The 13,365-nt window shown below is 45.7% G+C and overlaps 2 protein-coding genes and 1 non-coding gene across 4 annotated transcripts in view; 1 reads left to right on the top strand and 2 right to left on the bottom strand.

Moving 5' to 3' along the window:
• Positions 1-13,365, bottom strand: part of LOC123999673 (cAMP-dependent protein kinase type I-beta regulatory subunit-like) — a 432,723-nt gene that overhangs the window by 67,697 nt on the left and 351,661 nt on the right.
• LOC123999674 (platelet-derived growth factor subunit A-like) overlaps positions 9,573-13,365 on the top strand; it is a 41,868-nt gene continuing 38,075 nt past the window's right edge. The window contains exons 1-2 of one of the 2 annotated variants that reach the window (XM_046305654.1): positions 9,573-10,364; positions 11,400-11,499. In XM_046305654.1, the coding sequence (XP_046161610.1) occupies positions 10,302-10,364; positions 11,400-11,499 (163 nt within the window). In that variant the 5' untranslated portion in view covers positions 9,573-10,301. The remainder of the gene's footprint in view (positions 10,365-11,399; positions 11,500-13,365) is intronic. The other variant, XM_046305655.1, reaches the window with a different exon arrangement.
• Positions 13,258-13,337, bottom strand: trnat-ugu. The gene has a single exon. It is a non-coding gene; the product is annotated as a tRNA-Thr (tRNA).

Genomic DNA, 13,365 nt, shown 5'->3' with positions numbered 1-13,365 from the left:
GACAAAGTGATGAAGGGAGAGAGGAGGATGGTGTGCGTGTGTGCTGAGAGATTAAGAAGTGCTAAGTGCATAATGATAATAAGCCAGGTATATTCACCTAGTCTCTAAGTCCATTCCTTATACAGTATAACACCTGTCTGGAATGTGCCTTTGCTCAGGGAAACTCTGCTGAATCATCTCTTTAGCAGTGAGTAATCCCAAAGGTATGGTCCTATGGTGTCCAATAGGACTATAGCATTATACACTGGTGTGTTTAACAGTAAATGATACACAAAGCAGTCTTCATGTGTCAAAACAATAACCACTAATGGTATCTGCTTTATCATCATAGACACAGACTGATGTGGTGGTTGGAGCTTTGGTCCTGGGTGGTTTAGCCCAGAGAGATGGAAGGACGAGATAGAGTACTGTATATCCCACCACTGTGATCCTCTGGTCTAGCTCATGACTCACACAGTGAGATAATGGTAGGCAGGGAGACACCAACATTTTACAACGGAAAACAAAAACAAGCATTTCTTATTGGGACAACTCGAGGTAGTCCCTATACCTGTTTCAGTACGTTATGTTCCGTTTGGTGCCTAATGAACATGCCCCAGCTCCGTATGATGCTACCTCTGGTAAGATGAGGGGTGGGGGTGTGTGTCTATTTGTCAATAACAGCTGGTGCACAATGTCTAATATTAAAGAAGTCTCGAGGTATTGCTCGCCTGAGGTACCTTATGATAAGCTTTAGACCACACTATCTACCAAGAGAGTTCTCATCTATATTATTCGTAGCCATCTATTTACCACCACAGAGTGAAGCTGGCACTAAGACCGCTCTCAAACAACTCTATAAGCCCATAAGCAAAGAAGAAAATACTCACCCAGAAGTGGCACTCCTAGTGGCCATGTTCTTTATTGCAGGCAAACTTAAATCAGTTTTACCGAATTTTTACCAGCATGTCACGTGTGCAACCAGATAAAAAATATCCCAGACCACCTTTACTCCACACACAGAGATGCATACAAAGCTCTCCCCACCCTCCATTTGGCAAATCTGACCATAATCCTATCCTCCTGATTCCTGCTTACAAGCAAAAACTAAAGCAGGAAGTACCAGTGATTCGCTCAATATGGAAGTGGTCAGATGATGTGGATGCTACACTATAAGACTGTTTTGGCTAGCACAGACTGGAATATGTTCTGTGATTCATCAAATGGCATTGAGGAGGACACCACCTCAGTCATCGGCTTCATTAAAAGTGCATCGACGACGTCGTCCCCACAGTGACATGTACAGGAAAAGACGGGCCGAACAGGCCCCATTAACATCGGTGGGGCTGTAGTGGAGTGGGTCGAGAGTTTCAAGTTCCTTGGTGTCCACATCACCAACAAACTATCATGGTCCAAACATACCAAGACAGTCGTGAAGAGGGCACGACAAAACCTTTTTCCCCCTCAGGAGACTGAACAGATTTGGCATGGGTCCCCAGATCCTCAAAAGGTTCTACAGCTGCACCATTGAGAGCATCCTGACCGGTTGCATCACTGCCTGGTATGGCAACTGCTCGGCATCTGAGTTAGGTGTTACAGAAGGTTGTGCGAACGGCCCAGTACATCACTGGGACCAAGATTCCTGCCATCCAGGACCTATATAATAGGTGGTGTCAGAGGAAAGCCCATAAAATTGTCAGAGACTCAAGTCACCCAAGTTATAGTCTGTTTTCTCTGCTACCGCACGGCAAGCGGTACCAGAGTGTTAAGTCCAGGACCAAAAGGCTTCTCAACAGCTTCTACCCCCAAGCCATAAGACTGCTGAGCAATTAATAAAATCGCCACCAGACAATTGACCCCCCCCTCCCTTTTGTACACTGCTGCTACTCTCTGTTTATTATCTATGCATAGTCACTTCACCCCCACCTACATGTATAAATTACCTCAACTATCCTGTACCCCTGCACACTGACTCGGTACCGGTGCCCCCTGTATATTGCCTCATTATTGTTACTTATTGTGATACTTTTTATTATTACTTTTTACTTTAGTCTGCAGTACTTGGTCAATATTTTCTTAACTCTTCTTGAACTGCATTGTTGGTTAAGGGCTTGTAAGTAAGCTTTTCACTGTAAAGTCTACACCTGTTGTATTCGGCGCATGTGACAAAGAAAGTTTGATTTGATTTGACAAGGAATGCCAGCATTCTTCTTTATTTAATCAGCACAATGTCTGTGTTTCTACACTGTATAATACCTGACATTTCTACGGTAAAGAACTGCGGACAACAGAAAATGATCTACTACACAGACATGGATGGTTAAACTTCGTGGTATTTAGCCAACTGGAGTGTGGTGATGACTGTGGGGATTACGCTGGGTATGTACATATAGCATTCCTGTCATCTATCGGTTGTGTCTTCTCTGACACGTCTATAGTATGAGAATCGTGGGTTCAGTTCCAGGTGGATGAGAGTATTAGATGAACTGAGCTGAGAGGAAGATAGTCTTCTGGTCAAGATAGTGTTTTTGTTACAATGCCTACTGATAAATAGACCACGGCCAAGAGGTCCATCCATCACTGACTCAGCAACACTGACTTGTCATTCTATTTGTCTGCTCTCCTCCGCATCCACAGGTCGGACGGAGTGACAGAACGGACATTCAAGTCAAGTGGTGGATGTTCTGTAGTATTTATAATTCTCTGCTCTTCTCCCAGGTCAGACAGACTCTTATCCACCACATCCACTACTTTCCGGAGCAGGAATTCTTTCCTTTTCCCACTCCCTCTTCCCTCCTCCCAGTTGGGAGCTGTGCTATGTGTGGCCCGGGGAGAAACAGGAGTCATCTCCTTACTCAGAGAACATGTCTTCTCCTCCGCCACGTCTTTATGGCCACAGGTTTACTGTGCAGGCAGCTTCCATAAAACTATTTATTGGGGTTGATGTTGTTAGGTACACAGACCTCAGTTGCCAGTAAACATGTTGTTTAATAGCCCTTGGAGAGAGAATGAGAGAGAGAGAATGAGAGAGAGAGAATGAGAGAGAGAGAATGAGAGAGAGAGAATGAGAGAGAGAGAATGAGAGACGGGGCTAGATGGAGAGAACTGCCAGCTCCCCCAGACTTCTTTCTACTCCCCTCATCTCCTTTCTGTTCCTATCCTCATCTCACCATTCCACCTTATTATTGTTCTACTCTTCTCATCTCCTTTCCATTCCTATCCTCATCTCACCATTCCACCTTATTATTGTTCTACTCCACTCATCTCCTTTCCGTTCCTATCCTCATCTCACCATTCCACCTTATTATTGTTCTACTCCACTCATCTCCTTTCCATTCCTATCCTCATCTCACCATTCCACCTTATTATTGTTCTACTCATCTCCTTTCCGTTCCTATCCTCATCTCACCATTTCACCTTATTATTGTTCTACTCCTCTCATCTCCTTTCCGTTCCTATCCTCATCTCACCATTCCACCTTATTATTGTTCTACTCCTCTCATCTCCTTTTGTTCTACTCCTCACCTCATCACTCTTCTCATCTCCTTTCCGTTCCTATCCTCATCTCACCATTCCACCTTATTATTGTTCTACTCCTCTCATCACCTTTCCGTTCCTATCCTCATCTCACCATTCCACCTTATTATTGTTCTACTCCTCTCATCTCCTTTCCGTTCCTATCCTCATCTCACCATTCCACCTTATTATTGTTCTACTCCTCTCATCACCTTTCCGTTCCTATCCTCATCTCACCATTCCACCTTATTATTGTTCTACTCCTCTCATCTCCTTTCCGTTCCTATCCTCATCTCACCATTCCACCTTATTATTGTTCTACTCCTCTCATCACCTTTCCGTTCCTATCCTCATCTCACCATTCCACCTTATTATTGTTCTACTCCTCTCATCTCCTTTCCGTTCCTATCCTCATCTCACCATTCCACCTTATTATTGTTCTACTCTTCTCATCTATTCTGTGATGATCCCCCTCTCTTCCTCCTCTATCTTCTCTTACAATCTCTCAGTTTCCCTCCAATCTCCACCTCCACCTCCACTCCCCACCTCTACTCCCCACCTCTACTCCTCACCTCTACTCCACACCACTCCCCACCTCTACTCCCCACCTCTACTCCCCACCTCCACTCCCCACCTCTACTCCCCACCTCTACTCCCCACCTCCACTCCCCACCTCTACTCCCCACCTCTACTCCCCACCTCTACTCCCCCACCTCCAATCCCACCTCCACTCCCCACCTCCACTCCCCACCTCTACTCCCCACCTCTACTCCCCACCTCTACTCCCCACCTCCACTCCACACCTCTACTCCCCACCTTTACTCCCCACCTCTACTCCCCACCTCTTCTCCACCCCTCTACTCCCCACCTCCACTCCCCACCTCCACTCCCCACCTCCACTCCCCACCTCCACTCCCCACCTCTACTCCCCACCTCTACTCCCCACCTCTACTCCCCACCTCTACTCCCCACCACGGACCTGTGATGTAATAGAGATGACGGTGTATGACGTTGGCGACCTCATGGGGGCTATATAAGGAACCTGCTCATCAGTCATTAGTCATATACCAGGACCCATCATCTCTCATCTCTCTGGGCTGACTTATGCAATAGAAAGCTATGGGGGCATGAGCAACCACTGCCATGACAAGTATTATGGGGGAAAGTGCTGCACATGGCAGAGAAATAACTATGTTACTGTAGTAACCTAGAGTTTAATGACTACAGGTCAAATAGTATGTATGCAGGAAGGTTGTACTCTGGAATCCAAACTGAATATTGACCCCTTTTCTCCATATCTCTCTGTCTTCACTTCACTTATTCAAGTGAAATATTAGGTTGCAATATTAGGTTTATATTCCAGGCTTGGAAAGTTGCTCTGATATCAAACGCCTTTTGCTGCGATGCAATCTATCGTGAAATTGGGGACCACTATTTCACTGGAGTCAGTGATGTGAAACAAGAGAGATATTTGGTTTGTATTTCAGGCTGGGAAGAAGTTGTGATCATAAGGGCCACCCTGTTTATTTAACTTGTGAAGTGAAACCATAGGGAAACTGAGTGATATTCACTTTGAATTTCAGGCTATAGGGAAGATGTTCTCTGATATAAGCATTGAGGCCGAGGCCACACCTGTGGCCAGTGGTGTTGTGTCCAGTCCTGGATATCCTGGACTTTAACCATGCCCCCAAGGGCTTTTCCAACCAGGACCTCCCAAATAAACCCCTCTACTCAAGAGGTGAATGGTGACTTCCTCTGAGCAAGTTTAGACCAGTCAGTCTCTTGTTAACCAGACAGTGGGTTGTGGGTTTCTCCTCTTGTTAACCAGACAGTGGGTTGTTGAGTTCCTCCTCTTGTTAACCAGACGGTGGGTTGTGGGTTCCTCCTCTTGTTAACCAGACAGTGGGTTGTTGGGTTCCTCCTCCTGTTAACCAGACGGTGGGTTGTGGGTTCCTCCTCCTGTTAACCAGACAGTGGGTTGTGGGTTCCTCCTCTTGTTAACCAGACAGTGGGTTGTTGGGTTCCTCCTCCTGTTAACCAGACGGTGGGTTGTGGGTTCCTCCTCCTGTTAACCAGACGGTGGGTTGTGGGTTTCTCCTCTTGTTAACCAGACAGTGGGTTGTTGGGTTCCTCCTCTTGTTAACCAGACAGTGGGTTGTTGGGTTCCTCCTCTTGTTAACCAGACGATGGGTTGTGGGTTCCTCCTCCTGTTAACCAGACGGTGGGTTGTGGGTTCCTACTCCTGTTAACCAGACGGTGGGTTGTGGGTTTCTCCTCTTGTTAACCAGACAGTGGGTTGTGGGTTCCTCCTCTTGTTAACCAGACGGTGGGTTGTGGGTTCCTCCTCCTGTTAACCAGACGGTGGGTTGTGGGTTTCTCCTCTTGTTAACCAGACAGTGGGTTGTTGGGTTCCTCCTCTTGTTAACCAGACAGTGGGTTGTTGGGTTCCTCCTCTTGTTAACCAGACGGTGGGTTGTGGGTTCCTCCTCCTGTTAACCAGACGGTGGGTTGTGGGTTCCTACTCCTGTTAACCAGACGGTGGGTTGTGGGTTTCTCCTCTTGTTAACCAGACAGTGGGTTGTGGGTTTCTCCTCTTGTTAACCAGACAGTGGGTTGTGGGTTCCTCCTCTTGTTAACCAGACGGTGGGTTGTGGGTTCCTCCTCTTGTTAACCAGACAGTGGGTTGTGGGTTCCTCCTCTTGTGAACCAGACAGTGGGTTGTGGGTTCCTCCTCTAGTTAACCAGACAGTGGGTTCCTCCTCTTGTTAACCAGACAGTGGGTTGTGGGTTCCTCCTCTTGTTAACCAGACAGTGGGTTGTGGGTTCCTCCTCCTGTTAACCAGACAGTGGGTTGTGGGTTCCTCCTCTTGTTAACCAGACAGTGGGTTGTGGGTTCCTCCTCTTGTTAACCAGACAGTGGGTTGTGGGTTCCTCCTCTTGTTAACCAGACAGTGGGTTGTGGGTTCCTCCTCTTGTTAACCAGACGGTGGGTTGTGGGTTCCTCCTCTAGTTAACCAGACAGTGGGTTGTGGGTTCCTCCTCTTGTTAACCAGACAGTGGGTTGTGGGTTCCTCCTCTTGTTAACCAGACAGTGGGTTGTGGGTTCCTCCTCTTGTCAAATGCAGCCATTTTTATCGCAATATCAAATTATTTCTGGGTAACAATGAAGTACCTTATTGTGATTGTTTTCAATAAAAATGCCCCCCCCCCCCCCCCCCTCCATTTTCTCAAGCAAGAATTTAGCTAGGACTGTTTCGGAGTGGTCTGAATGGGGAGGGGGAAACTGAAAATGATTTGGTACTCTCTTTCTTATTGGTCTAATAACTCATTTATTACCTGGTGATGTCATAAGGCAGGCCAAAACTCCATCCCACCAAAACGGTGAAATTTCATACAGCTCTTACACTAAAAGTGCATTATCATCATTTTTACAATTTCACAGTATTATTCCAACCTCATAGTGTGGAAATATATATACAATGGGGCAAAAAAAAGTATTTAGTCAGCCACCAATTGTGCAAGTTCTCCCACTTAAAAACTTGAGAGAGGCCTGTAATTTTCATCAATGGTACACTTCAACTATGACAGACAAAATGAGAAAAAAAATCCAGAAAGTCACATTGTAGGATTTTTAGTGAATTTATTTGCAAATTATGGTGGAAAATAAGTATTTGGTCACCTACAAACAAGCAAGATTACTGGCTCTCACAGACCTGTACCTTCTTCTTTAAGAGGCTCCTCTGTCCTCCACTCGTTACCTGTATTAATGGCACCTGTTTGAACTTGATATCAGTATAAAAGACACCTGTCCACAACCTCAAACAGTCACACTCCAAACTCCACTATGGCCAAGACCAAAGAGCTGTCAAAGGACACCAGAAACAAAATTGTAGACCTGCACAAGGCTGGGAAGACTGAATCTGCAATAGGTAAGCAGCTTGGTTTGAAGAAATCAACTGTGGGAGCAATTATTAGGAAATGGAAGACATACAAGACCACTGATAATCTCCCTCGATCTGGGGCTCCATGCAAGATCTCACCCCGTGGGGTCAAAATGATCACAAGAACAGTGAGCAAAAATCACAGAACCACACGGGGGGACCTTGTGAATGACCTGCAGAGAGATGGGACCAAAGTAACAAAGCCTACCATCAGTAACACACTACGCCGCCAGGGACTCAAATCCTGCAGTGCCAGACGTGTCCCCCTGCTTAAGCCAGTACATGTCCAGCCCTGTCTGAAGTTTGCTAGAGAGCATTTGGATGATCCAGAAGAAGATTGGGAGAAGGTCATATAGTCAGATGAAACCAAAATATAACTTTTTGGTAAAAACTCAACTCGTAGTGTTTGGAGGACAAAGAATGCTGAGTTGCATCCAAAGAACACCAAACCTACTGTGAAGCATGGGGGTGGAAACATCATGCTTTGGGGCTGTTTTTCTGCAAAGGGACCGGGACGACTGATCCGTGTAAAGGAAAGAATGAATGGGGCCATGTATCGTGAGATTTTGAGTGAAAACCTCTTTCCATCAGCAAGGGCATTGAAGATGAAACGTGGCTGGGTCTTTCAGCATGACAATGATCCCAAACACACCGCCCGGGCAACAAAGGAGTGGCTTCATAAGAAGCATTTCAAGGTCCTGGAGTGGCCTAGCCAGTCTCCAGATCTCAACCCCATAGAAAATCTTTGGAGGGAGTTGAAAGTCTATGTTGCCCAGCAACAGCCCCAAAACATCACTGCTCTAGAAGAGATCTGCATGGAGGAATGGGCCAAAATACCAGCAACAGTGTGTGAAAACCTTGTGAAGACTTACAGAAAGCGTTTGACCTCTGTCATTGCCAACAAAGGGTATATTACAAAGTATTGAGATAAACTTTTGTTATTGACCAAATACTTATTTTCCACCATAATTTGCAAATAAATTCATTAAAAATCCTACAATGGATTTTTTTTTCTCATTTTGTCTGTCATAGTTGAAGTGTACCTATGATGAAAATTACAGGCCTCTCTCATCCTTTTAAGTGGGAGAACTTGCACAATTGGTGGCTGACTAAATCCTTTTTTCCCCACTGTAAAACACAGGAAATGATGTTTGTGACTGCACTGGGCCTTTACACTGATGGCCTTACTCTCAATAATGGTCTTACTCTCAGACATTATTATTTTTATTTTAAATTTCCCCTTTATTTAACCAGGTAGGCCAGTTGAGAACAAGTTCTCATTTACAACTGCGACCTGGCCAAGATAAAGCAAAGCCGTGCGACACAAACAACAACACAGAGTTACACATGGAGTAAACAAACGTACAGTCAATAACACAATAGAAAGGTCTATATACAGTGAGTGCAAATGAGGTAAGATAAGGGAGGTAAGGCAATAAATAGGCCAGAGTGGCAAAATAATTACAATTTAGCAATTACACACTGGAGTGATAGATGTGCAGAAGATGAATGTGCAAGTAGAGATACTGGGGTGCAAATGAGCCCCAAAAAATAAAAGGAAGGGTGATGCGGTCTTAGGATTGGCTATGTACAGATGGGCTATGTACAGGTGCAGTCATCTGTGAGAGGGAGATTATTTTCAGTGATTTTTGCTATTCTTATTAAGCCTACACCTGTTGTTTACTAAGCATGTGACAAATAACATTTGATTTGATGATTTGAGTGACATAGGCTTGGATAAAAGTTTGTTAAATGGATCACTCATGCATGATACTGTTAAGAGGTGTTGTAACAGTTGGTTACTGTCTGTGTATCATAAGGAAGATGAGTGATGGTCAAAGGCATGGGCTTTATCATATTCATCATCATTAAATATATATATTTTGTTATGTTCAATTCTTTATTTTAGATGTAGTTTGTTAATATGTAGCTAAATCAATAGCCTATACGTGTGTTTTTTTGTAGGTGACGTCATGGGTGGGGGTAGGAGGTAGAGGAGGATATATTCTTAAATCATCCGCCAACCAACCAGCTCCCTGGCCTAGAGAATTGATGGGAGAGTACCACCGGAGCGCGAGGGGAGGCGCATCGGGCACGCGGCTCACCCAACTCCCACAGCTCGAGCTCACTATATTCAGCGGCTCCGGTGCGCTCGAAACTTTATTCACTCCAGATTCCAACACAGAGACGGACCTGTCGAGCTCTCTAATCCCCACTGCAAGCTAAGCACTCACTGGATAGAACACACGGACAACTTTTTACAGAGCTATTTCCGCCTCTCTATTTTTGGTTTTCATTACGGGACTTAAACCTGGGATTGTACCATTTAAAAAAGACGCACTTTTTGTTGTTGAAATATTTAAATGTCATGGTTTTTCATGTTCATTGTATAAATAATAATTTTGGGGTATAGTACTCGAAATATTTGAGAACAAGGGAAACTGTTACACATGTTTTCCAACCTCTGAAGAAGACTTAACAAGTTATTCGTTCGTGGGGGTCGATAACAAGTGCAATGATTGCCAAGGTCTTCTGTTGGGATTGCCTTACTGCTCAACTCGTCTAAGGAGCCAGCCATGTCCTTTTGTCTGCTCTACTTCTGTCACGGAGAGAGGGCTCGGAGTGGCGGACGCGCACGAATGTGAATTACATTGCAGTCAACTACCCTACTTCAAAGCACTTCAGATATCCGCACAGTTCCACAAACAAGTGTTTAGGAGTTGTACCGCGGGCGACTGAACGAGACGACTCACATGTTCCTCTCCCCAAGGGATGGTTCTTGATCATCCGCGGGCAGGAGCGACTTTGCGGCTCCTACAGCAGGAGACGTTTTCTTGTTTTGGGCGAAATCGGAATTAAAGGGAAATGAGACCCGTACTTTGCTACTTCCTGCTCTGTACATCGTACCTGCTGAATGCTGTTGCTGAGGTATGATAGACATAAGGGCTTTTCGCAACCACTTTCTACAGGTTTGAATAAGACGAGCCATGGTGGCAGGCTACAGTCAGGCACAGTGCATGCTCTCTCTCTCGCTGTCACTGTCTTGCTGGCGCGGGGGTCGTTTTGCGGGGTTGATCGTGGGGGCGAATGGGTAGAGGGTAGTCTAGGGACTACGGGGTCCTGGTGCTGTCCTTAGCGCCCATTTGTTCTGGAGAAGGGGCTTTGCTTGCCAGCAGTCGACATTGTTGCATGTTGTTTTACAAGTTGTGGGACACAACTATTTATAGACTTAACAATTGAGTAATAAGGTACTTGTCACAAAGTGCATAGGCCTATTTTGGATATACGTTATTTTGATTTTGCAAACATACTTGTATTTATATTTAAAATGTTCTTTCTCAACCATTTTGTGCTGACTTTGTGCATATTAAGTCATAAAAGCCTATTTGATTTTTTTTATGTGCTATTTAATCTGCTAAAAAACGAACAAACAAGAAGCAAACTTGTAGCCCTAAGGCGACACAAATGTTTTGCAATGTCAGCACCACCCCACTTGCCATATGAATGCATTGCATAGAACGCTTTCAGAAACAAGCATTGTAACTGCACCAAGAAACATATTTGACTTATTTTTGGCGGTCGTTTCCAAATCTGTTTATGCGTGAACCAACTGTGACAACGTTATGGTTCAGCCAGCCAAACGCTTTCATGGGAACCGCATTTGGGGTATATAAATAGCCTAGGCTCTGTCGCTGTGAGGCCGAGCACTCCTTCCAGCTTGAGAGAGAAACCTAGTATCCGCAAGTCACAAGTGCAAGTGTAGCGGACGGCCTATGAACAAGACTCAAGAGAGCCGAACATGCTTGCTGTAATGGGCACACCTTTGCGTCATTTTTCCTCTCCATTAACCTGCATTAATAAGACAATAATAGATAATGACGCAAATGTATGCGTTCTTTTACAGTCCACATGTGTCTTTAATCTTCATTGTAATCGTTTTGTCTTGATTTTGTGTGTGTTTAGGAAGTCCCGCAGGAGTTGATAGAGAGACTGTCCCACAGCGAAATCCACAGTATCAGCGACCTCCAGCGGCTATTGGACTCCGAGATAGACGCCCCCGTAGGTAAATTCTGTCTCTTGATACTTTCACGCACACGAACTGTGATTCCATTCCACTGAACTTTGCTCGAACCCCAATCTGTCGCACTGGGCGATACTAGAAAAGTGTTTACTTGTATTTATAAGTCACTTAGAACGGTGTCATAAAATTGACTAGGGGAAAGAACGATGATACCGAATGTATGAAGGTCGCCCAGACGCAGCAGACATAATTTGGGCATACCGATTGGATAGTGTGCAGGAGCAGCAAATGCATGTTTTAGTTATTCTCTTGTTTCACTGAGTGGGAGTTGCCGGAGCCTGTGGTATTCTCCGTATCAATATTACCTTGGGATCTCAGCAGCCAGTCAGCATGCTTCTTCAATAACTGTTGCTATGAAATGAATGGACTGACTGGCCAAGCTGCTCTCGGCGCCGAGCGCGTAAAAGGCTATGTGCCCCGCTGCTCGGCCCGGAGACATTTGGAGGGGATTATATGTAGTCATTTGGATCTTTTTAATTAGCTCATTGAAAACAGACAAACAAACAACAACGACACGGGAGCGTGTTAAGGCAGGGTCTCGTGGAGGAAATGTTCCCGGATTTGTACTCGAGGCCAGGGAGGAGGGAAGGCCAGCTTTTCTGGAACAGAAAGTGGTGCATCCTACTTGGGAACTGATAACGAAAACACCAGCGCGAGACAAGACGCGTCTGACTCTGTAGTGTACACATGTGCCATAGAAGGTGGACTTTCACCGCGGTATTTATTTCCCCGGACTCTATTTAGCAGTTGTCACCCACAGTATGCTGGGTTTATGGCACTCAGGGTGCTGTGGCTGTAAACGGATAGGCGCATGCGGCGCGTTGAACGGTGGCTGTAAACGGATAGACGCATGCGGCGCGTTGAACGGTGGCTGTAAACGGATAGACGCATGCGGCGCGTTGAACGGTGGCTGTAAACGGATAGACGCATGCGGCGCGTTGAACGGTGGCTGTCAACGGATAGGGACATGCGGCGCGTTGAACGGTGGCTGTCAACGGATAGGGACATGCGGCGCGTTGAACGGTGGCTGTAAACGGATAGACGCATGCGGCGCGTTGAACGGTGGCTGTAAACGGATAGACGCATGCGGCGCGTTGAACGGTGGCTGTCAACGGATAGGGACATGCGGCGCGTTGAACGGTGGCTGTAAACGGATAGACGCATGCGGCGCGTTGAACGGTGGCTGTCAACGGATAGGGACACGCGGCGCGTTGAACGGTGGCTGTAAACGGATAGGCGCATAATTGGCTTTTTAAACACCTGTGGTGCAGCGAAGCACAGCTTCCTGCCGCAGTCGTGTTCCTTGGAGGTGGTTGTCTCTTGTCGAGAGCAGCTGTCTGTCTCTGGCTCTTTTGAAGGGGAGATTCGGTTACAAGGGTGCGCTGGCACAAACTGTTTGAGTTCACATGAGCCTCTATTTACACAGGCCACCCGCCATATATCAAATCTGGGCTTTCCCCAAGTCTGTCTTGTGGATGGAAATGGATAATTATATAATTGGCTTTTTAAACACCTGTGTTGGTAATGGAAGGTCTAGCTCATATGCCAACTATGATTACTATTAACCATATGATTCATGTTGGTACTGTTGCTCCTATTCACTAATTAAATAGCTAATGGGCTTTTCTTTGGTTTGACTTATATACAGGGTTCATTAATATAATAATAATAATATAATAATATATGCCATTTAGCAGACGCTTTTATCCAAAGCAACTTGGAGGCCAACAGTCCATACATTGTGGGTGGTCCCGGGGATTGAACCCACTACCCTGGCGTTACAAGCGCCATGCTCTACCAACTGAGCTACACAGGACCACTACATCACTCACATCTATGTTGGGGTAC

Source organism: Oncorhynchus gorbuscha, linkage group LG16 (assembly GCF_021184085.1).
Source record: "Oncorhynchus gorbuscha isolate QuinsamMale2020 ecotype Even-year linkage group LG16, OgorEven_v1.0, whole genome shotgun sequence".
In the NCBI taxonomy this organism is placed as follows: domain Eukaryota; kingdom Metazoa; phylum Chordata; class Actinopteri; order Salmoniformes; family Salmonidae; genus Oncorhynchus; species Oncorhynchus gorbuscha.
This window is presented reverse-complemented; position numbering and strand designations above follow the sequence as displayed.